The 25,844-nt window shown below is 41.8% G+C and overlaps 1 protein-coding gene across 17 annotated transcripts in view; it reads left to right on the top strand.

Annotated features, from left to right (window-relative positions):
• The window catches only part of PPP2R2B (protein phosphatase 2 regulatory subunit Bbeta), a 499,440-nt gene extending 479,991 nt beyond the window's left edge, over window positions 1–19,449 (top strand). For 13 of the 17 annotated variants that reach the window (XM_017513237.1, XM_037733010.1, XM_017513236.2 and 10 more), the window contains 3 exons: window positions 7,231–7,400; window positions 14,182–14,273; window positions 16,993–19,449. In XM_017513237.1, the coding sequence (XP_017368726.1) occupies window positions 7,231–7,400; window positions 14,182–14,273; window positions 16,993–17,272 (542 nt within the window). In that variant the 3' untranslated portion in view covers window positions 17,273–19,449. The remainder of the gene's footprint in view (window positions 1–7,230; window positions 7,401–14,181; window positions 14,274–16,992) is intronic. The other 4 variants (XM_017513235.2, XM_017513243.2, XM_037733007.1 and 1 more) reach the window with 1 other exon arrangement.
• The last annotated feature ends 6,395 nt before the right edge of the window (window positions 19,450–25,844 follow it).

Genomic DNA, 25,844 nt, shown 5'->3' with positions numbered 1-25,844 from the left:
GCAAACCCTCACATCCCCTGACTTGTTTCCTGTACTCTCACTCTCATCTGCCCCCGTCATCACAGCCAGGGTGGGGGTGACATTGAAATGAGAGACGCTTGGATCAAGGAGGGTGTATTTCGAGGGATAGTTCAGAAACGAGCTCATGTGTGTCCGTGTCACAGCCCAGACAGAAGACCCAGAAATGAATATCACAACTGGTTCTTAAGATCTGCCTCAAACAGAAAAACACTTTAGGCTTTTGTACTCATTGTACACCAAGCTTTCCTTAAGCAATGCCTACTTCTGCTTTACTGCTGCCTTCCCTATTGTTTTGGGTACAGACACTTTGCAAAGTGCTTCACATGCAAGATCTCATCCATCCTCACAACCACCCTAGAATGTAGCTACTACTGTTAGCTCCATGAAATGAAGCTTAGAAGGAGTCAAGCTGCTTACAAATCTGAAGTTTCAACCCAGGCCATTGAGCTTGGAACCACCTGCACTGTTAGCCACCACTCCCATCTAAGACAGAGAGTGAGCAGGTTTTCAGGATTAGCTGTTAGTGGCCTTGGGTACCCTCCTGACCCCTCAACATGGGCATGAGTTCCTGTGCAATTAAGGAAGGTTCAGTGTAAGGTCCAGAGAAAGGAGCCATACCCAGGAACAGCCTTCACCTATGTTTTACCTAATCTCTCCCTTCTCCTATCCATGGAGTCCACAACCAGCTCTCTGCATGCCTCCTTTCTGCCCTTGCTCCAATTGTAATGAATGTTGTTTCACTTTAGGTTTCTCTAAAGTTGGCAGTTTTCTTCTTAACTCTTTCTCTTATTTTTGAATTCATGATTTTTTTTTTCAGATGGAGTCTCGCTCTGTTGCCCAGGCTTGAGTGCAGTGGCGCAATCTCAGCCCACTGCAACCTCTGCCTCAAGTGATTCTCTTGCCTCAGCCTCCTGAGTAGCTGGGACTACAGGCATGTGCCACCATGCCCAGCTCATTTTTATATTTTTAGTAGAGACGGAGTTTCACCATGTTGGCCAGGATGCTCTCGATCTCTTGACCTCGTGATCTGCCCACCCTGGCCTCCCAAACTGCTGGGATTACAGGCCTGAGCCACTGCACCCAGCCAAATTTATGAATCACTGAATTCAAGGTTTTTCTCAGATTCTGGAACCTTATTTATTTATCCAGTCATTTCAGCCCTTTCAGGAGGCTCACACAACATACTTACAGCTTTGTAGAGATGTATTCATATCTGTACCTGTTAGAAAACACATCTAACATGTTTTCTATTGTATGTGCACAAGGCACATATGATAGCCTATGGAATTTTAAAGGCAGTATTCAGTTGCTTTTGACTATAGCAGTATAGTCAAAAGATCCAAAGTGTGTTCTCAGGAACCCTATACTAGAGAAACACTGAGCTGCAAATGATCTGCCAAATAAAAATAAAATGGAATGGGGAGAAAGGTATGATCAAATAATATTCTGAAGTAGGATTAAAGCAGTGGTTCTCACTGTCCCCTGGGAGACATTTGGCAATATCTAGAGACATTTTTGGTTGCCACATGTGGGCAGATGATGGGGGTCAGCAGGGCAGATCTAGTGAGCAGAGGACAGATACATTGCTGAACATTCTATAATGCCCTAACAATAGGGTAATTGCATCATCAACTCCCAAAATTTGGTCAAAGTTTCCCAAGCTTATTTGTGTGGATCTGGAATACCTGATATGTTACAGGTTGAACATTTTGCCGAAGTCACTTTGGAAAGGCTACCTAGAGTAATAGGATTAGGAAAGGGAAATTGAAAAGCCAGTGGAATTCTATAGATTTTAGAATCTAAGAGCCAGGAGGGAGCTGGTAGACAACTAACTCCTTCATATTACAGAGAAGGAAACAGGCCCAGAGAGTTGACGTTTGCTGAAAGCGATGCAGATGAGAGAGAGTAGGACAAAGGTTAAGAACATAAGCTGGAATTATACTGAGTTCAAATCCTGGCTCTGTTCCTACTAGCTGCAAGTTGTACCTGAGTGGACTGATTGATTAGACTAATTTGTGGAAAAGAGAAAGGAATAATACCTATGAATATTGAATGAGTTAATACATGTAGAGCGCACAGCACAAAAGCTCAATAGATGGTAGGTATTATCCAAATCCAGCCTGGACTTGTGCCCAGCCTGGATTCCAGCCCAGCATCCCTGAGTCTGATATTCTTTCCAGTGTACCTGGATGGGCACAGGAAGAGGTGAGGAGCAGCAGAGGCGCAAAACTGGGAATACACAAGGTATATATAGAATGTGAGGAATCCTGGTTTGACCTGATTGTTTGAACAGAGAAACAGTATTGACAAAGAAAGGCAAGACCCAATTGTGGAGGCAGTTTGACAGGTAGACAGAGTTAAGAGCTCATCTCTGCCACTGCCTAGCTGCATGAGCCTGGGTGACTTACTGAAACTCTCTTCCTGGTCCCTCTCCTTATCTACAACTGAGAACAGTAATAGCACCTTCCTCAGAAATTTGAGCATTAAATGCAATAATGTATACAAAACTTGAGGACCAAGAAGTGGTAGCAAATGTCATCACGATCGTTACTATCACCATTGGGGTATCCAAGACATGCCCGCCTGTTGGTGAACCTGACATATCCCCAGTGGCTAGGACTGGGCTATGAGGATTCTCTCCAGGACTGCTTCCTCACAAAGGAAGTAAAGCTCTTCCTAGTTCTCTTCCTCTCTTCAATGTCAATATTTTGTGGTAGCTAATCGGAAACCTTGCAGGTCAGCAGATTCTCTAGTGTCATGCCAAGCCAAGCGTCTCCAGGAGAAATGCTAGTGTTGATTTGTCTCAACATTGTTCTATTGTTCAGGCCCCAGATACTGTTGTGCTACATGTTCAACAAATTTTGCACTTCTCTGGTATTGGAGGGGGCATAAGAAGTAAATTTTATGGAACACACTCTATCTTCCACTAGCCATTCCCTAGCACCGTGATTTCCCTCTGATAACACACTAAAATCTCACTTATTCACAACTGTAACCACATTTGTGTGATTGCTAAACATGTGTCCCCTCCTCTATCCTGTGAGCTGGATCTGTCTCATTCATTACTGTGTCTTTAGCATTTCATACAGGGCCTGTCACATGTCCATCCCACAAACAAAAGGTATTTTAGCTGTGGACTCTAGCTAATATACTGTTGTGCGCGTGTGTGTGCCTGTGCATACAAGACACTTAACTTACAAATGAATGCTCAGCAACGTCTTGTACATGGTATCATGATTAAGAACAAAGATTTTGAAGTCAGACAGACCTGAGTTCAAAATGCAACTTTATCTTAGTGTGTCCCTGAACTGGTTACAAAACCTCTCTGTGCCTTAGTTATCCGCATATATAAAAGAAGGTCTTTGCTATTGTAAACAGTGCTGCAGTGACCCAAATGCCCATCGATGATAGACTGGACGGGGAAAATGTGGCACATAAACACCATGGAATATTATGCAGTCATCAAAAATGATGAGTTTGGGTCCTTTGTAGGGACATGGATGAACCTGGAAACCATCATTCTCAGCAAACTGACAGAAGAGCAGAAAATCAAACACCGCATGTTATCACTCATAGGCGGGTGTTGAACAATGAGAACACATGGACACAGGGAAGGGAGCACTACACACTGGGGTCTGTTGGGGGGAAATAGGGGTGGGACAGTGGAGGGTGGGGAGTTGGGGAGAGATAGCATGGGGAGAAATGCCAGATATAGGTGAAGGGGAGGAAGACAGCTAATCACACTGCCATGTGTGTACCTATGCAACTATCTTGCATGTTCTTCAAATGTACCCAAAAACCTAAAATGCAGTAAAAAAAAGAAGGAATCAGAATTCCTACTTCATAGGCTGTTTTCACAACTAAATGAAATAAAACATGTAAAGCACAGGGTCTGCGGTATTATAAGCTTTCCATCAACAGTAATTATTAATACCAGTAAATGCTTTTACCAAAGGAATGAAAATAATTCCTGGAGCTGCTATTAAACCTTGAATATGCATAGATATGTCATGAACTACAAAGCGCTATGCCAATATATAATCTGTACTTTGCCCTCTGTATGCTGCCTAAAGCTGGCACTCCACAAACTAATGGCGGTAGGTCAATTAAAGAAGTCATCTTTCATTTCACATATGTCTTGTGAAAGTGTCATTTTGAGGCTTTACAGTGTTACTACACTGGCCTCCCAATGTGCCAAATATTTGGGAAACAGATTCCTACATATAATATTGAAAGGCGCCATAAATATATACAATTTTGTTGTCGATTTAAACATTTTAAATAGACGAGTTTAAAAAAAAGAAAATGCAAACATTCTTTATGTCTTTTAGTCTGCATGCTCTGTACTCTTCGGTCCCAAATTCTCAAGAGTCTTAATAGATGAGATGTGACTGGCCAGCACTGAAGCAGTGCATGCTGATAATGAAAATAGTGACTGGCATGTTTTGAGGACCTACTGTGTACCAAGCTTACATGCCAACAGCGTAGCTCCTCATTTTGCAGATGGGAAAACTAAAGCTGGAGTAGTAAATAAAATGTTCACAGCTAATAGCTGGCAGAGGCAGGAATTGATGACTGCAGAGCACAATTTTCTAAGCCCGTCCACTTTACTGCCTCTGGGTCAGGTGTTTTACTTGGAATTTCCAAGCCCCCAGTACTGATGAGATGGCTGTTAGTTGAAACTAATGTGAAAATTTTCCTCCCATCTAGTTCTCAACTATGAAGATACCAGTCAGAATCCCGGGGCCTTCACTAATGCCCAGCTGAAGCCCGAAAGATGAGGGCATAGACTAAGACACTGGTTCAGAGGCTGTAATGAGCCATGTTTTTCCGTTTTAATGATTTTTTTTAAATGTGCAGTTTCAATTCTGATTGGTTGATCAGGGTTTTTGTTGCTATTCTCTTCAATGGTTCTGTGAAAATATTAAGATTTTGGTTTAGTTCATGGCTTAATTCAGCAAGATTTGAAACGTAACTTATTATATACTTGGGCTTTTTATATAGAATTGATTATTGACTATGTGAGTGCATTGAGCAGGCAGGAAAGAAGTAGTCTTGGAGGATGAGTTAACTCAGCAACCTGCAGGCCAATGTTTGGTTTAGCCATACAGAGTCACCATCTTTGTAGGTAAAAAATAATTGAATGTCAGCAAATGCGTATGTTTCAACTTAATACTATACATGCAAGGCACCTAGAGGCAAAGAATCTGTTAACTTATCTGGCTTTGGCTCCAGTGAAGCAACAAATATTCATTGAACATTCGTGAGTAAGACTCTGAGTATGAAGATAAGTAAAAGCAAAATCCTGTCCTCAAGAAGCTTATGTCCTAGTTGAAGAGATAAAACAAACTCATGAATTGCTCAGATAACGATAATAATGTGGAAAATGGTAGCTTCGTTATAAGAGAGTACCTGAGCAAATACTAAATAAATGGCCAGACCAAGAATGACAGGATTTCGGAGAAAAGAATAGATCATTTGGGGTTAAACAATATGTAGTAGATGAGGTATATGAATCAAAGAGTATTTGGATCAGTGAAGAAGGAATCAGGCAATACAAAGAAGTGGGAAACATCAAAATATACTCTTTACATCCAACTGAAAATCAAGGTAGAAAGAAGAATTAGAGGCGATTTATGATGGGCCCCAATAACATACTGAGAAGCCATGCCTTTTTCCTGTAAATGGAAATCAGCTGAAGCTATTGAGAGAGATAAGAAGAGCCTGGATATCAGCGCAAATAGAAAATCCACACAAAATACTTTGCAGGATCAATGTACACCGCGCGGCTAACGGTTACGCTAGGAGCCCAGACCTCACCACTGTGCAGTATAGCCATGTAACAAAATCACACTTGTACCCATTAAATTTATAGAAATTTAGAAATTTTGTGAATTTTAAAAAGACATTGTAGCTATAGTTTACATATAAGGAGACCTAAGGCACAGAGAAGTATCTTGCCTAAGGTCACACGAAAAGTAAATAACTGACTGACCTTAGACCCAAGGCAGTCCAACAAGAAAGTGCCACTTTTTTTTCTTTCTTTTTTGAAGACAGGATCTCAACCTTGCCCAGGTTGGGCTACAGTGCCCCAGTCATAGCTCATTGCAGCTTCCTTGGCTCAGGTGATCCTTCTTGCCTTATCCTCCCAAGTAGCTGGGACCACAGGCATGCCCCACCATGTCTGGCTAATTTTTTATAGAGATAGGGTCTCCCTATGTTACCAAGGCTGGTCTCAAACTCTTGGGCTTAAGGGATCCTCCTGCCTAGGCCTCCCAAAGTGCTGAATACAGGCATGAGCCACCACACCTGGCCAAAGTTCCACTATTTAACACCATAAGCCAGCAAGAGAAATGAAAACGTATGACCAGACAAAAACTGGTTCATGAATAATCATAGCAGTATTATTCCTGGCAGTTAAAAAGTAGAAACAACTCAAATGCTCATCAGCTGATAAATGGATAAACAAAATGTGGTATATTCATATAATGGATACTATTACTATTGCTATTCAGCCATAGGAAGAATGAAGAACTGATACATACTACAACATGAATGAACCTTGAAAATTGTATGCCAAGTGAAAGGAGCCAGTCAGTCCCAAATGTCCATGTATTCTATGATTCCATTTATGTGAAATTTCCATGAGAATCGGAAAGCAGATTGGTGTCTACCTAGGACTATAGGAATAGGGAATGGAAAGTAGCTGCTAATGGGTATGGAGTTTTTGGGGGGAGGTAAAGAAAATATTCTAAATTTAATTATAGAGATGATTGTGTGATTATGCAATTATACTAAAAACCACTGAACTCTACACTTTAAGTACATCTTATGGTATGTGAATTGTATCTCGCTAAAGCTGTAAAAGTATTTAAGCATCTAAGATGACTCCAGGTTTTGTGCAGTGACACCCAGATACCAACAGAAACAGAGTTTGATACGTAGATATGTCAGTTCCATATCTACGAATGGGACAGGTCCCATGCCAGTCCTTCCATGAAAATGAAAATCCAGAAGCCAATGACAGCTTTTTCTGCTGCCAGAAAGCTGACAGTTTTCTATTAGCAACTTAGATTCTGTAGGCACCAGTCCTGCTTAGAAGACTCAGTTACACTGTTACCTTCCTAGCCAGTCCAAACATGTTAGAGTCAGTTGATAATGATGTAGACAGATGTGCTACATTTGTCTTGTCTTGCTTTTGTTCTGCAGTTTTCGAAGAGCCTGAAGATCCAAGCAACAGATCATTTTTCTCTGAAATTATCTCGTCGATTTCGGATGTGAAGTTCAGCCACAGTGGAAGGTATATCATGACCAGGGACTATCTGACCGTTAAAGTCTGGGATCTCAACATGGAAAACCGCCCCATCGAGACTTACCAGGTACAGAACCCCAGGCACCCATAGGTATATTGAACACTCCCTTTGTGAGCTTTTAAGTCAGCCCCTGTTTATAATCCAGCAAAATGAAAGGTAATGCATGCTGATACAGTCAGTAAAATGGCACAGGCTGTAAGTGCCACGGATTTAAGACAAAGGTGCATGTGAAGAGGCTAGAATTCAATTTAATTGATATGGACTGAGCACTCATGTGGAATGGATATTATAGAGGTAAACAAATGATTCTGCTCTCATGAAGCTTACCTTCTGATGATGAACAAGGAATTGAGTGTACATCTCTGCAAGAGATGGTCCAGCCAGGTGAGGAAGGTTTTCCCAAGGAAGTGACCCTTACGCTGAGTCTTAACTGCCATGAACTAGTCAGGAAATGCATGCTCTTAAGGTAGTGTGTTCAAAGGCCTGGAGTCAAGAGAAACGAGGTGTATTAAGGATGCTCACACCTTAAATATGAATCACAAAGGCAGAAAGATGAGCCTGGACATAGAGGCAAGGGGCTGATCCCTAGGCCCTGGTAATGTAGAGTAAGCTGTTTTGCCTGTGGACTGGGTACAATGGAAAGCCATTAAAGTTTTATACCAGGAAATGACATTGTGAGTTTTAGTTTTTACTGTGTGTTTCACTTTGCAGTTTGCCAAACGGACAGTTTACATAAGAAGAGATGATGGCAATTTGGTCTGGTAATGGTAGCGTCCAGATGGAAGGATGGGTAGGATGAAGAGTCAGTGAGGTTTGCTTGGTACTGATTAAATGTGCAGGGAGAGGAATCAAGAAGACTGTGTGGAAGTTTTGGACTTAAGTGTTGGGTCGATGGTGTAAATGCAAGGGAACAAAGGAGGAGGAATTGTTTAGGGTGGTTTTGTTGAAAGAGGAAGACCAGACTTTGAAGTAGAGAAGATTTAAAGAAGCAAAATCCAGGCAAGAATATAATGAAAGAAGAGTGTAATGAAAGCAAAGATCAAGTTGTGGGGATAAACTAACCCTATTTTAAGCATTTGGGGTTAGATAAAAAGAAGTGGGGGAATTCTACACAGAAGGATTTGATTTACATTTTTTCCTTGAGATGTAGTTTACATATCATAATAATCAGCCTTTCAAAGTGCACAATTCAGTGATCTTAGTTTACTCACAAACCACCGCTATCTAATGCCAGATCATTTTCATCACTGACATTTTTTAATGAACATTCTGGTTGTGCTGGGGAGGACATGTGTGTGGGAGGGGCGTTGGAATGAAAGTAGCCAAATTTTGATATATTTCCAAGGTAAAAGGTAATCCAAGGATTACTCCAAAATTTTTGTCCTGAGCAATTAGAAAAGTAGAGTTGCCAGTTTATTTAGATAAGAAAATCGAGAGTTTGGTTTTGGCTCTGTTAAGCCAATTAAACATCCAAACAGACACAGAAAGTAGACAGCTGAATGTGAGTCTGGATATATTTAGCTTCAAGATATAAATCTGACACTCACAAGTAGATAGAGGGTATTTAAAGCCACAGGACTGGATGAGATCTTCTAGGCAATTAGTATAATTAAAGAAGAGGTTATAAAATATGACCTAGTTGAGAATAGGAAGAGGAGTTGGCAAGAGAGATTTGTGGAAACTAGCCAGTGAGATGAGAGGAGCGACTAGGAAGCCAAGAGAAGAAAATGTCTTAAGGACAAAGAAGTCACCGACTGCCGAACGCTTTGCTGAATCAAGTAAAACAGAAGACTAAGAACTCGGATTTAGTAAGTGGAGGTTATCCATAGCCTGAATGACAGAGGAATAGTTGTAGAGTGGTGTGAATAAATGTCTGATTGGGGTGAGTTCAAGAAACGGAAGATGGGAACGTAATGAGGACAAACAACTGTTTCAACAAGTTTACTCTGACAAAGAACAGAGAAATGGAAGGGTAGCTGAAATGGGATTCTGGCTGAAGGAAGTTATTACAGTATGTTTTCTACTGATAAGAATAAGCCACTAGAGAGAGAGACCATTAGAGAGAGAGAGACCACTGAAAGAGCAAAGCCCTTGAGGGAAGCCAGAGGGGATGGAGTCCATTGCAGAATTGGCCATAGATGGTAAGATGCATAGATAATTCATCTGTCAAAGGAAGGAGAGCAGTCTTCATATATAGATGAAGCAGGATTGTGAATTTTGTGATGGGAGCATGTAGGTGTTTTCTTTAGCAAAATAAATAGTAAGGTCATTAGCCGAATGGGAAGGAAGAAAAGGGGTAAAGTTTTCATCTAAGAAAGAGAAATGTTGCAGGGTGGTAGGTTTGCTCGGGGATCCACTCCAAATTTATATAATAAATTTAAAGGGAGATTAATTTGTATGATTATGTTTCTTCCCAGCCACATTCGCCAGCTTGGTACAGGTAAAGAAAGTGTAGAAAGTTAGATTTCACCAGTGATGGGGTTTTGCCAAATGAGTACAAGGGAAAGAGAGAGCAAGAAAGGCAACCTTGTTGAATATATATGCTAAGGAAGTGACCGTAATGATGCACTGCTGAATCGAAGCTGGGGGAGAGGGGAGATAATGAATTTGAAGAATTGGTAGAATCAGTGTACTAGAAGGAGTGAACTAAAAAGACAGGAGGTAACAACAGCAACAGAGTGAGACTCATTCCACAGGTACAGAGATAACAATGACCAGGTTCATAATGTGACCAAGAAAGCAAAGGACAAAACCCGTTGAATATGATGAGATCAAGTAACTGGGAGGCTAGAGTGCTTAATAAAAATAGTGGCAGGAATAGTGACCGAAGAGACAGAGGTGCAAACTTGCTTCAAGGAATGAGCATTAGGGACTGAGAACTTTTGATGGCTGAAAGACAGGTAGCAGGAAGTTTAGTTTGATGGCATGATTTCAAAGGAGTTGAGGACTTTAAATAGGAATAGGTGTCCGGAGCAGCAAGGAGCCCACCTACCCAACATTGGCAGGTGGAGTGACAGCAAAACTCTAGCTACCACTTGAGTGTTTGCAGAGGAGATCCAAATTCCAGTCAGAGGAAGAAGAAGATTGAGAGATGAGGTTGAGGATGCTGGAGACTTTGACGACTCTCTGCAGCAGGTGCTAGAGAAAGGTTGGGGAGCCAGAATTCACAGCTATATATGTAGTGGAGATAGCTTTGTTTCCCCTATGGTCCAGCACACTCCCTGTTACTGTCTCCTAAATTCTACCTCAACTTCAGGGCATGGCTCCACATCACTTGCCCCCAAGCTTTCATTTACAGCCCTTCATCTTTAGCCCAGGACTAGAGTCACCACTAGTGTCCAGCTCCATAAGACAAACTGTATAGTGTTCAAATCCTTAACACAAAAGAAATGACAGTGGGAACTAGGACCTGGGTGTGGCTACTGGGGAGCCTTGACTAGGAAGAGCAGATTTAGGACAAAGCTAGTTTTAGAATACAGTTAGCTAGCTTTTACATGAAGTAGCTTAAAGATGGTCAATAAACTCTGATTCGGTGAGCCTCCAGAACAGCATGATAGGTTGTGAGGTCCAGTGGGGAAGAATTTAGTGATCAGTTAATACAGGCAATGCTACTATTTCACGTTTTCATACATGCATTCACAGATCTCAATCATGTTTCCATGAATAAAAGGCTGCAGACTTAAGTATGATTAGCTATTTTCAAGTTTTCCTATAGAACAGGGGTTGGCAGACTGCAACTTGTGTTCCAAACCAGCCCCCTATTTGTCTTTGTAGGTAAGTTTTATTGTCACAGCCATATACAATCACTTACTTATCTTCCATGGCTGCTTCTGTGCTGCAATGGCAGAGCTGAGTAATTGTTGTAGAGACCATATGGCCCACAGAGCTTAAAATATTTACTATCCGGCCCTTTGGAGAAAAAGTTTGTCAACACTTGAACTATACGAACAGACCAATAGAGTTGGCTCTTGGTTGGCCTCATAGCAGTCCACTAATTATAGGACACTGGACTCCCAAAGTAAATATGAGAACCACTCAGTCTAGTGTCAAAAAGCCCATGCACAAGCTAATAGTATCATAGAAAAGTCATATTAGGAAGATGAAAAAAGAACATCAAATAGGATGAGTTTTAAGTTCTCTCTTGCTCCACGCTCTAGATGTTGCTTATGTATACATCTTACCTTATTTGCTCCTCTGGTAGAGAAAGGTCCCTCTGATTTGCCTATGAAGATTTTTTTCTATGCAACAAAAGATAAATACAGCATACCTTCATCACAGATGTTCTTTTTCTTTAAATGCTGTCAATTGGAGGCAGGCAGGAGCTACGCAGACCTTACGTGCAGATGAGGAGAAGTAATGCTTCAGACTAGGTTTTCCCTTGAGTCCGTCCCAAATCTTTCAAGAATTATTTACAGAGTTCTCTACTATGTCATTCCTGCTAATAGGCATACAATTCCAAAGCACACATGTGTTGATGCTTGATATTCACCTGCAGTGTTTCTATAAGACAAAATCCCAAAAATGAATGGTGACAGGTGAGGAAAGGTTCATCACAAAAAGGACATATGGAACTAGATCTTAAAAAGCTCCCCACTGCCCAGTTTATAAGCCTTCACTGCTGTGCCCTCTAAGGAAGATCCGTGAGTCAGTTTATAGCAAAGATGCCTCTGTACAAGCAGAATACAGCCTCACCCTCGCAGTCCCCAAATGCATCTGACAATGCCAACAGCACTGCTGTAGGGGAATTCCCTTATCACCAAAGCACTGAAGCTGTTACCTGACAAGGCCTGGAACTGTTTGGAAGTGAGAGAGTAAAGGTGCGAGGAAATGAATTTGCAGAATCAGAAATAACTTCCACTGTCCAAATAAGTCAGAGCTTTTCAAATACCCAAAACATCTCATGGAACATAGGATGAGCCTGACCTCATTCCTTTGCCCTAGACTTAAGCACACAACTAGGTCTCAAGCTCAGCATCCAACAGAACTGTTGAGATCAAAGGAAGAGAAGGAGCCATGGCTGCAGAAAAAAAGGAGATTGAATCATCACTGTTAAAGTTAAATACCAATACCCTTGGTAGCCTCCCTCTGCTTTTACTCAGTTCTATGTCGTCTCTCAGCCTCACTAGAGTTCATTATCACAGCTCCTGTCAAGGACTAGGACCCACCAGAGCAAGCTGGAGCCAGGTTGCTAGTGCAGCTCAGAGTGTGTGCTCCAGAGCCTGATCCCAGGGCTCAGTTCCTTCCCCTTCTATCATTTTCTTTTCTGTGTGATCTTGCACAAATGATATCATATCTCTGTACTTCATGCTCCATTAAAGTAAAGAGAATGAAAGCACTTACATCATAAGATGGCTTTAGAGATGAAATGAGGTTTTGATAGATAAAGCACCTGGCCAGTAATGACAAGCCAGCATATTGGGTATGTGTTATTATTGCCACTCTGTGCTAGTGGGTTCAGGAAGGATGACCTTTGAAACACTGAACCCAGGCTACTACTCTCTGAAGCTTATTTGTCTATTTGGCACCTACGTCTGAGTTGCTGAATGTAACTGGAGAAAAATATTCAACTATGCTTGATCAGCCTTATTTGACATTCATGTCCAAAGTCAAGTGTCTCATGGTGCCTTCCAGAGATCTGACAGTTTCCCAACCATTCCTCTCTCCTGATCACTCTCAATTGATAACCATGCTGCTGCTTTCATTGGAAAAGAGAAATCAGGCACAAATCGCCACATACTCCAGGACGACACCTTTGACCTCAGAGTTTACTTGACAGCTCCATGCGTAGACACATCTCTAAATCATTGTGCCCAGAAGTGAACATGGCACCCCCTTCCTTCCACTTTCTCAGGAGAAAGATCAGGGATTTATTTTTGACTCCTGTTTTTCTCTCCACACCTCAGAGTTGACCCAAGTCCTATCTGTTCTTTCTCTAAACAAAAGGAGACTCTGACCAGCCCCCATCACTGCCCACGCCCAGATCCAAGCCAACATCTATCACTCAGGTTATAACTGGTCTCCCTGCCTTTGTCTTTGCACCCTTAGGATTCCCTACAACACAGCAGATGATCAGTAATCCTCTCTGTGAGGTCTCTTCTTCCTCAGGATAAAGGGCCTATGTAAACTGATCATTTGCTCCCCCAGCTGCTTGCTCAGGACTCTCCCACCACACTCTCTCCGGGACTCCTGCCTATAGGCCTTTGTGTTTGCTGTTTCCTGTGCTTGGAAAGCCTCCCCCTCACCCCAAATCAAGACATCACTGTGGCTCATTCATCCCCAATGCTACCTCATCTAGTGAAGCCTTGACTGCTAGCCCTGTATAAAATAATATACCCCCCCAAGATCTCCCAGCCTCTATTTCCTTACATTTTTGTTCTATGATTTTATCACCATCTAAACATCTTATTTGTTTACTTGGTTATATAGTCTCTCCCATGACACTGGGATGAAAGCACCACAAGAATATTTGGCTACCTGCTGTATCTGAAGTGCATAGTAGGTATTGAGGAATTTGGTGAAAAGAATGGATGAATGGTGACCTCTAATGCCCATGAGCAAATCAGCTTAGAAAATGAGAATCTACCCCTTATTGAGTCCTATTGGATGCCACTGTCTACACAAGCGAGCTTGATTAATCCATATCAGCCACATGAGAAGCTCAGCAATCCATCCTAATATCCCACAGCTAGAAAGGGCCAAGCTTAGGTTCACATCCAGGGCCATCTGATTCAAGGCACATGTACAACGAAAGATTTAACAGCTCACATCAGAAGAGGAGGTATTTGCAGAAATAATAACTGTTTAAAATACTGTAATACCTCACCTTCTCGATATGTTTCCTCTCCAGGTTCATGACTACCTCCGCAGCAAGCTGTGTTCCCTCTATGAAAATGACTGCATTTTTGATAAATTTGAGTGTGTGTGGAATGGGTCAGACAGGTAAGAAAGGCTCTGTGGCTGAGGAACCTTCCAAAAGTTGCCTTGAGGCAGCGTTGGGCAATTTATCCTGAGTACAGCCAAAGGGAGGTCAAAATTGGGCCCCAAAGCCTGGCTGAAATGCATAATGTGGGCCCCTGGTGACCCTTGAAGTCATGCCTGGAAAGAAGGGAAGGACATGGTAAGACCCTTGAATCCTGTTTCTGAAGTGGCACAGATAACACCTTAATGTTAATAAGAAAGTCCTATCTTTTGCACACAAGACACTTCCAGTGCTAGGTCAACATGCCTAAATGAAGATCACTTATCCACCAGCAAATTCCAGTCTGAACAGTTCAGATTACTTCCAAGTGGGCTTTCCAGATCAAAAATTATCCCTTGAAGCTGCTAGTGGAGACCTGGCCAACAGCCCTGGTGGTTCATTAACTGAAATCTAGTCAACCTCATTTATCACAGTCCCTCAAAGTGATTTATTACTATTTTAAGGCCTTTGATTTGAACAGTACTTCATAATACCTCCCAATAGCTCATTTTTAGTTTGACAAATACAAATGATTCTCTGACTTTCGTGAGAACTAAATGCAAGCAACCGGGGGCTGATTTCGTTCCCTGATGAAGGTGGTACCAATAATAGTGTTTCAAAGCATAGAAATTCTATTATGGCAAGACATTCAGACATTTGAGCTTTTAGTGAATATGAACTGTCTGTCTGTCTGTCTCTCTCTCTCTCTCTTGCTCTGTTTCTTGGCTTTCTTTGCCACTGATCCAAAATTAAACCCCTCCTTAGCAGGCTTGGAAAGAGTCCCCACATGGCAAAGGACCCAAGGCACACTGACCAGTTGGTATAGGACAGAGAGCAAAGTAACTGTGACATATGAACAAAATCCCCCATGGGGAAAAGAAGCCAGCCCTATCATTTTATTATTTATTTATTTATATAGATATTTATTCATATATTATTATGTACATATCTGTTGCTATTGCTCAAATTTTTCCTCTATCTATCTTGGTCTTGATTCAAAACTACACTTATTAGGCACCTACTATATGCCAAACACCTTCATACACATCATTTTATTTAATCCCAGCCACAGTCTAACAAGATTATTTTCATCATTCTCATTTTATAGTTAAGGAAATTGAGGCTTAGCAAGATAAATCTTCCCAACCTCATAAAGTCGTAAGTAATAGAGACAAAAGTAAGAAGTTTTGAGTTTGAATCCTAACATCAACCTTCTTTCTATAACATCACAACTGGGAGATTTTATTTCTCTTTCAGATAAGGTCGTATTATTTAAAAAAAAAAAAAAAAAAAAACTATCTCTTCCTTGTTTAAAAGTATGTCGGGTCATGGTGGGGAAGCAAATGGCAGAGCATAGGAAGCAGTGAAGCCAACTGCCTGAATACTTATGCCCCAGAGTCAAGCATATGTAGGTTTGAAGGTGGACTTTACTGCCTACTAGCAATGTGACACTGAGCACTTAATTGTCTGTAAAACACTTTTATGGGATAATAGAAGTTGAAATGAGATCATGGAGGCAAAGCCCTCAGCACCCTGCCTGACAAGGTATTAACAGTCCACCTCAGTACACAGACACGGTTCACAACATGAGTTTGATGAGCCAGAGTAACAAAATCTAACCTTTGCCTAATTTACCTGGTACAGCTGAGGACGTGCCCAAAAACACATACCCCTTGCTGTGGCCCAATCTTGTCAGCTTTTTCCTTCACCTCTCTACACATCCCAAATCATTTGAGAAAGGGAGTTCGTGCTCTCCCAACTTTAGAAGCCAGTCAGAGCTCCACCCAAAGGTGAGTGGGAGCCAGCCCCTCCTAGGGAACCACTGTGTGATGGCATTTGCAGACATCCTCGCCCAAGGAATCTCTCTTCCCCCACCTCAGCTTGTCACCGTGTCTGAAATGTCACCATTATTCAGTACCTTGCTTCTGGAAGACATTGTTCACTTCCCTCCTGATCGGTTACAGCTATACTTAAGAGGGGATAAGTCTTGTAAAAATGTGGAAACCATCTGTCCATCTACTAAAAAATTTTTTATTTCCTCATCCCAAATGCTTTTAAAATTTGAATTTGCTTACTTGCTTCCCAGGTAAGACCATGATGACATCTGTTTTATAGATAAGTTTTCTAAAAAGGTCAAATTCTGCACTAGTTCTCAGCAGGGGAGAGGACACACCCTGGGTTCGTGCACAGTGCCACCAGCATCTCTCCCGCCACTGGGCTGATGCCATAAACCCTTAGAGGTCAGATGGCCTAGGAACCCCCTAATGGTGGCCAAGCCTTAAACACATACAACTGCTTATTGTTTTCAAAAGTGTGTCTACTTCAACAAACCTCATTCTAGTGTCACATTCCTGATGGGAGGTAGGTAGGACTGGGATCATCGAAAACACCGGATACCTTTACTGAGCCAAAGAATCAAAAGGAATCCATGGAGCAAAAGTAAATTACAAGGAGAGTTCTCACCGTCCCTCCTTTTCAAGCCTAGCCAAAAAGCTTACTGCGTTCAGTAATTTTTTAAAAAAGGCCAACAATCACACTACAGAGCCTGTCCTTATTTTTGTGGTTTTTAGTTTTAGTAAAGTCTGTGGTGTCATAAGCTGGCTATAGCAGGGTATCATTTGCTCCAGAAAGACACAATGAAGACAGGTCATTGCCTTTCTCCATAACACTCGGTCACTCCCTCTCCTCTCTGCCTTGCAGTGTCATCATGACGGGCTCCTACAACAACTTCTTCAGGATGTTCGACAGAAACACCAAGCGTGATGTGACCCTTGAGGCTTCAAGGGAAAACAGCAAGCCCCGGGCTATCCTCAAACCCCGAAAAGTGTGCGTTGGGGGCAAGCGGAGGAAAGACGAGATCAGTGTCGACAGCCTGGACTTTAGCAAAAAGATCTTGCATACAGCTTGGCATCCTTCAGAAAATATTATAGCAGTGGCGGCTACAAATAACCTATATATATTCCAGGACAAGGTTAACTAGGTGGACAAGTTATTACTTAATAATCTCACATACTGAATACTAGTCAAACAAGTTTTTAAATGTTTCTTTGGGTCTTCATTTGACACATTGACTTTAATTTCCCTATGCAGGAAATGATTGGAATAGAATTCAAAGGAGTCCAACTTTCCCAGATCCCCAGTTCTAAGAAACTTTTGTCAAATCCAATAGGTTTGGGACACTTCTGTTTAGAATTGAAAGCTGCCAGCTAACAGTAATTCTTCCATAGTTGACTTGAACTTCTGATGCTTTTATTGCCCCGTTTTCTCTGGTGGGTCCAGTGTTTTGTTCCTAGGTGTCTGCTGCGATAAAATGAGGTTGTCTGTAGTATTTAAGGAGAAAAGAGATAAGTTTTTTTTTTAATTAAGCAATTCCATTCGATTGAAAAAAATCAACAAAAAATAAACACCATTTACTCTTAGACAAATTCTTCTTGTTTTGTGAAAAAAACAGAACTAGTCATTATCTCCTGCCATGCCACCATTTTTTTTTCCATTTTCCATTTTCCTTCTTTAAACAATTTCATTTAAGCCAGGGATTTGCTACATGAAGCTGAAAAGAGGATGCAGAATGACAAGGAAAGGGCACATCAACCCTGCTATGCTCTTTTTTTTGTAAGCTCCATAGAAACAGCCTGAGAATTTGGCTAGGAAACTTGAATGCTTCAGAGGACAGAAAGAGAGCACTTTTGACACAGTGCTTCCCAGAGTGAGCTTGGCAGGGCCAGGCGGGGCCAAATTCCATCTGCTGCCTTGTTACTCTTGTTTTTTGTGCTCTTAAATGGCTCCATGTAATCCTCTACCTACATGTTCCTTGGCTTTTTTCTCTTCAACCTTTTCCAGCTTATTTATTCCATTGACTTCTAAAGGCCGAGTCCTGGTCGCTTATTATCTGGTGTTCTAAATGAAGCAGTAAGTTGGAAGCAGTGGCACCACCCCTGAGTCCCTGAGAAAGCCTGGTCTGTTCTTTTTGGGTGTTTCTCCTAAGCAGCCCCCTCCTCTCCTCCTGGTTTTGGTAACCAAAAGTAACAATCCATCAACCTTCATTGTACCTAGAACAAAATTGGCCAATAAAAATGCTGATTTGTAAAGTCCCATCAGACACTTCTACCTCACCCCAAGCTCGCCATCTGGGAAAACAGACCAGAATGCTCTCTTCTACAGAAACGAACTGTGGGGAAATCCAGCAGCTGTGACATCAGAGTGAATGGAGTCCACTTGAAGCTGTGGAAGATGGTTCATCCTTTTCCCCAGTTGAGGATCGAGGTTTATAACTTTCTAGAAAGCCATTTCCAGAATGTTCTACGTGGCACACCTCTGGGAAAGGCACTAAATACATGCAAAGGATTCACAAACTTAGGGAGGGTAGATGGGTGAAGTCCAGAAATCTGGGTCTGGGTTAATATCTCTGTATCTGTCTTGATGACTCATTTCTCCTAACTTCCATTTAGTGCAGGGTGAATGGTTTGAGATGAGAGTTTTTCATTGAAAGAGAAATTCTTTCAGTTCATAGATTTGTTAGAAGTCCTGACTTTCAAGTGTAATTTGCTTTGGAGGAGAAAGAAAATAGTGAAAGAATCATATTGTCTCAATTCTAAGCTGCTATCCGTTGACTAATAGCTTTTCGGCAAGGAAATAACTGTCACCTTAGGTAAAAAGTTTTGTAAGATGCAGCACAATTTCAGGAACATTAAAATGGGAAACAGTACATCTCAGAATGGAGGGAGCATGGGAACAAAAATGAGACTTTCTCAATGTTTCTCATTGTTCCTGCAAGGAAAGCCTCTCCTTAGGCATCTCAGGTAAAATGGCTAAGGTGGAAACCCCCTGGGCAAGATTTCTGGCCTGACTGGGAGTGTTCTTGGAGGAGACATGAAAGAGTCAGAAACTTCTGCCACTCATAGAGAATTATGATATTGCAGAAGGCCACTGGGTTATTGGCCTACATTTACCACCAACTTCCTTTATGGCCTTTTCTCCACTTCTCTGGACTCAGCTCTTCTGTCTGTACTAGGTGGGGGGTTGGGACCAATCATTGTATCGCAAACTGAAGAATCAACCCACATTTGTACTATTACCCATGTAATATTTTTTTAAGCCACCTTTTCTTAAAAGCAAGAATTAGCCTCCTCCAAAGAAATAACATGCATGAAATTTCAACTCTTGATATACTAGGTTTTTTCCCTAACATGAATCACGTAATTATCAATATAAGAAACATGCACCCAAATACCACTTGAAATCATTTTGTGAACCACCAGGAGCAGGTGTATCAAACTTTGGGACCCTGGGTAACTGATATGACAGAACATTTACACTTTTGGGGGCATTAAAGAGTCTTGATTGTTCTTCACATATTAGAGTCAGCAGAGTTACCCAGAACACACACACGAATAATTTTGGTCATGGTTTAAGGAGTTCATAGGCCCCTTTGTAATTCATCTGTGAACTCCAAATAAAAGCCCCTACACTGGATGTACAAACTGAGATCCAGAGTAGGATGAGTTTGCCAGAGAAGAAAGAGCAGAGAGCAGCCATCCTCTCCTCCATCCCCTGCAAAGCACACATTAGAGCAAGCACCCAAGACTCCTGGACAGGAACAGGAGGGGAAAGCCCTAAAGATTAGGCCTCAGGGAAAAACCACCACCATGTTTCACAAATTACCTGTTCTTTACCAGGTGCTGAACTAGGTATTTTCTATGTGTGATCTCTCAGCCCCAGTACTAGCAATATTTCTTAGATAGTGGCACATAGCAGTCAGTCTGTTTTCCAGCTGACACTAAAAACTGCTTGAAGGCTGATTTGCTACCTTGCAACAATTGGTTCTATTCTAAGGGTCCTGTACTACTTTACACTGCGAGGCCTGCTGCTTGGTAAGAGCCATCAGATTATAACTGGAGGGTATCAGTTGAATGAAGGAAAATGGGAGCCACGCCATCTTTGGCTTTTAATAAAATCACCCTTTTGCAACTTTCAGTTCCTGACATTAAAAACAAGCCATGCAAAAAGCTAAACTTTTGTAGACATTCATGCTTTTCTGTCAGGAGGAGGAAGATTAGTTAGAAAAAACAAAAAAAGGAAGATACTAGCCAGCATCAAGTAGTGGGATATGCATAGGCAGATGGGCACTGGGAATCAAGTTGCTTCTTAACTCCTTAAAGTGTGGTTCCTGCCTTTACTCTTTTATTGAAAAAAAGCACCTTTAAACCTCTAATTAATTGGTCTTGCAATTAATTCAACCAAATCAGCATGTATTAGACAACATGGAACAATTGTATGGTGGAACAAAGATGAAGCTAAAATTCTGCTAGCTCAGTGGCCCAATAAAATAAGTCTGCTATCTTCATTAAGCTTCCTCTGAACATTCTAGGGTCCATTATAATAAAAGGTACACCCTCAAATGCCCAGTTACTAGGGACTTGGGAAGCCATGATTTTCCTCCCTTCAAGCCTACAGAGCAGTTGCTTCACTTCCCCACCACCCCAGACCTCATTTCTTTTTCAGTCCTTTTGCTAGCTGCCTGCAGGGCTCAAGAAAGCCCTGGTAAGCCTCATAGTCAGAATTTAGGGATGACACTATAGTCCACAGCCTGAATGATGGAACCCTTACTAATTTTCCCTCTTCCATGATGAATGTGTGGATGAGGCTAGTGTGTTTTCAGTAATGCCACCTGCCTTCCAAAACAAATCCCCTAACACAGTCTTTGGACATATCACCCTGAATGCACCTGATCTTGGAAGTGAAACAGAGTCAGGCCCGGTTAGTCTTTGGATGGGGAAATATCTAGACACACCACTGGGAAACATTCACATGGCAACCTGATTCACTGTGTGTCCCTCATGCCTTCATTCACCTCCTCCCCTGTACTTCTAAGCTCTCAGGGACTGCTTTCCATGGGAGCAGCCAACCTGTCCACGGAAAGAGGATGGGACTAGAGATAGGAAACGTGGGTCCTGTTAACCAAGGAAACCTGCTCCTTGTAACCAAGGAACTTAGGCTACCCGCTCAGTCCCTATGTCAGCATCATCACCTATAAAATGGCCAGAAAAACATCTATCCTAGCTCAGAGAATTATTAAGAGGACAAGAAATCCATTTATTTATAACTGCTTTGATAAGTTTAAAGCACCATAAAATAATAATAGCAACAATACTGATGGGTAATATACTACTGCTTTCATGCCTCACCTCATTATCCCCTCCCCCAAACCCCATGATGGCATTAGTGTTTCGATTTTGCAGATGAGAAAATAGACTCAAGTTGTCAACCTAGCCAAGGGCACAAAGCCAGAGAGAGACAGAACCAGGACTCCAACTCAAGGTATCAGACTCTAAAGCTAGAGCTGTTAAAATATGGCTCTAATATATAATAGTTGCCAACATTTATTGAGCACTTATTATGAGCCAGGATTTGTTATACAAATTTCACACGTATTGGCTTATTTACCCCTAAAACTCCAGATGCAGATACTACTGTTCTCATTTTATAGATATAGAAACAAAGACAAATGACAAACAAATTTACACAGTTCACAAGTGACAAAGCCAGGCAGTGTTAGATAAAGTTCTTATCCACTATCCCCATCATAATCAGGTATATGTATGTGTGTGCATGTGTGCGTTTGTGTGTGTGTATGCATGTAGATGGAAGTTACTGATTAGAAAACAAATCCCAGTAATGACCCATAAGCTCAATGAATGAAAACTTCATTGGTTGCCTGGGATGTGTCAGGAAGCCAGGCTTTAGGCAAGGGGCTGGAGTCACTGAGATGCTTAAGCCACTGGTCCCTACCCTCCAAGAGATGACACTCACATAGGAGAAAGTGCATATTGTAAACATATTTACAATGAGGTATGTACAAAGGGCAGAAATCATACAGAGGAAGAAATGGTTAATCAATGACTGATGAGAAAAGACTCTCAGAATAAGTGTCATCTAAGCAGAATTTTAACTCAATTTGCTCAACAAAGCATGATACAGAATTTCCAATAGGTAGACCAACATATACCAGAAAATGAAACAAAATCCATATGGCATGGGAACAGAAAGCCAATGTTTCTCTCCTTCCATTAGAAACACATTTTCAACATACTAGAACTAGCCTGCCCCTTTTTCCTTTTGTTCATCCAATAACAAACATTTATTAAGCCTTATTTTTAACCACTTTTTTTAAATGTAAAATGGATGGAAAGACTAAAAGGAAACCAGTATCTCCTGGGCAATTATTGTAATGACAGGCATTGGGAGAGGCACTGTTTTAAATCATTGTAATCACTTGGTAGGTAGATGTCTCATTTTTATAGGGAGAAACAGACTCAGAAGGGTTAAACGACATAGTCAGAAGTTTTATCTAGATCTCTCCTGTTCCAGATCCTATACTTCTTCCATCACAGTGATTAGTAATGCAGAGATACCTTGGCTTGATTATTTTCCCTAGCGTGAGTACTCACAAACACGCAATTTCTCTGTGACTAAATATTTCCTGACAGCTGACCAAGAATAAAAATTTGGTCTGTCATCAAAGCAGAGCGTGAAGTCAAGTGGCTCACAGGTCTCCAACTCCTGACCCTGACCTTATTATGACTGATTAACTATCTCCCAACTTAGATATTCCATGCCCCATTGGTTAAACTGCTGGTGGCAGAACCATGGTGATCTGCCATCTCTGCTGATCCCTGCCTCAGCTGCAATCAAAGCAATGATCACCATCAGGCCAGAAGCAGAGGCTTAGCCATTGCCAAGACAGATCCCAGTCTACCCCCAGCCTTCCCGCATCTGCTACCCATTCCCTGAAAAGTCAACCTGCTTTTTCTGGAAAACAGCACCCACTGATGCCCTCCCTTGCTTGCCCATCTCAAGCCCTCTCAGGTGCCACGCCAATCATCTTGGCTGCTGCATTTGGTTTGAGACAGTGGAGAGTACACTTCTTCAGAACTCATCTTCGGCAGAAACCTGAAAATTGTAGGAATGGGCCATGAGTGCTAGGATTCTTGCTCTGGTTGGCTAGGGATGCACTCTCTTCCAGCCAGAGTAATAACATTTTTGTGGGAGTCATAGAATCATGGAAGACCCAAGAAGCTGGAGTAGAAGGGAAGGGGTGCTGCCTCACTGGTAAAAGGAAAAGCACCATTTTGGAACTCTAAATGATTGCTCAGTTGGGTGAATTTCATTCATTCATTCATTCATTTAGTAAATGGTTAATGATTATTCATGTACCGCCTACCAAGCCTGTGCCAGGGTGGTCTGTGGAAGCAGAAGTGACAGTTCCATCTTCACACAGCTCACAGATAGTGGGAGGTGCAGACAAACTCACTTGCAATGGTAGCAGTGGAATGTCAAGAGCCCAGGATACCGAGCCTGCCTGCCTGCCTGCCTGTGATAAAATCTGAGCTCCATCACTTAAAAGCTGAGCAACCTAGAAAAATGACAACTTCTCTGTGCCTCAATTTTCTTATTGAATGGATAAGGATAAAAATGACATCTATCTAATAAAATTGCTGTGAAGATTGAATGATTTAATATACACAAAGCTCTTAGAAGGGTGCCTGGCACACGAATATGCATTCAGTGCACATTTCTTGCTACAGTTCTGCTAATCCTGTAAAACATATGCACTGTGATGAATGTGTCTAGGTGCCAGGAGGACACAAAAGAGTACCACCTCACCCAGACCAGAAGTTTCCCAGAGGAGGTGATTCCCAAGGTGAAATCTGAAAGATAAAGTGAGTGAGTTATCTAGGGGAAGAGAAAGGAAAAGCATATTCCAGACATCAGGATAGAACAGTGCAGGCAAAACAGCATATGGGGTGTGTGTGGGTGTGTGTATGTGTGTGTGTGTGTGTGTGTGTGTGTGTGGAATTTGCAACACTCCAGTGTGACTCATTAGTAAAAAGCAGGAAGGCAGACCAAGAGAAATAAGGAGACATAATAAGGTAGACATGATAAGGTAGATAGTTGTGTGATTTTACTAATGCTTGCTCTGAAAAATAATAATGCATGGACTTAGTGAGGTTCACACATCAGAAGCTTCACCAACAGCCAGGCTATGAAGCACTCAATTGAGGAGCTATGGTTTCCATAACTTAGCAAATACTTATAGTCCAGCCACAGGGGATATACTGATAAACTCAGCTCAAATGTCACCTCCTCAGAGACTCTTTCTCAACCACCCTTAGTTCCATGAGGTCTGCCCCATTGTTTAGGCCACTCCTGTAACCCCAGATCACAGAACATTGTCTGGCTCATAGTAGGTACTCAAAACTCTTGTTGAATGAATGAACAAATAAACATGTAAGGAAGTCAGGCACAGTACTTGCCCACAGGAAGCTTACAAGTTGAGCAGCATGCCAATGGGAATTTGAATGAAGGAGAACCTGGTATATGGAGATCCAAATAGCATCACAGGACTGCTATGAGGAATCAGGGAGTTAAAAAGAAAAAATTGAGAGCCAGTGAGCCAAGATGTGTTAGGATCAAGCGATCAAGCTTAGATTGCAGTGTTAGTTAATAGAGCACATGTGTCCCTGCCTGATGCATTACCCTCCCTGCAGTAGTTAGCCTTCTGGGACCCTGCAAAGCATGAAGAAAGGTTGACAGCTTACAATCAATACCATGTTCACTGATGCAGGGAGCAACATTATCACATCCAAGATATTGCCCCCACACCCAGGCTGCAGCACTAAATATTCCCCATAATGAGGCAAAGGGAAGTGACAAGAGCTATTATTCTCAACCCTCCCACTTGGAAACGAGGTGAGACAAACCTTCACCAGGATGTTCTTAGGGGAAGGCAAGACAGTTCCCCAAAGAAATCTTTCAGAGCTGAGCACACGCCTAATACAGCAAGACAGGGATGGGAGACGATTGGCATTTTCATTTGCCTGGTTGTCCACAATATTGCAGGGGAAGCTCTGTGGGCAGCTGGGAAACACAACAATAAATTGAAGGGGGATGAACAATAGGGTCAGTGGGTCTGTCCGCTGAGTGAATGTTGGATTTTATTCTACATGCCCAATTCACTCCAATAAGATAAACTTGACTTCCCCCAGAGCGGCTTTCTTATTTCAGCTTCCCTGACTGTGGCATAATTGAAAGTCATATTTCATCTAGACCATTGGTTTTCAAATCCAAATGCAGGTGGCTTATGAAGACAGCCTGAATATATAAAGAGAACAGCAAATAATTATAGTCGCATATTAAAGACAATCTATTTCTCAGTGAAGGAAAGTCAGTCATATTACATACTAGCCACAACACAGAACTGATCTGAAATACACTGTGGAATGGCCTTTCAGTCTGTGCTTGACTCTAACAGAAAAAGGGCAGAAGGTGGTCAATGGTGCATTTATTTAATGGTGGAGTTCATTTTTTAACCTTCATTTCCTCCCTGACAAGAAGAAGGACATAGTTCTTATTTTTCATATTATTTTTGAAAAGGCAGAAAGGTTAATTACCCATTGACACAGTTTGGATCTGTGTCCCCATTCTAATCTCATGTCAAATTGTAATCCCCGGTGTTGGAGGTGGGCCAGGTGGGAGGTGACTTCATCACGGGG

This window comes from Cebus imitator, unplaced genomic scaffold, assembly GCF_001604975.1.
Source record: "Cebus imitator isolate Cc_AM_T3 unplaced genomic scaffold, Cebus_imitator-1.0 Scaffold489, whole genome shotgun sequence".
NCBI lineage: Eukaryota > Metazoa > Chordata > Mammalia > Primates > Cebidae > Cebus > Cebus imitator.
The sequence above is the reverse complement of the archived record's forward strand: the minus strand, read 5'-3'. Positions and strand labels throughout refer to the sequence as shown.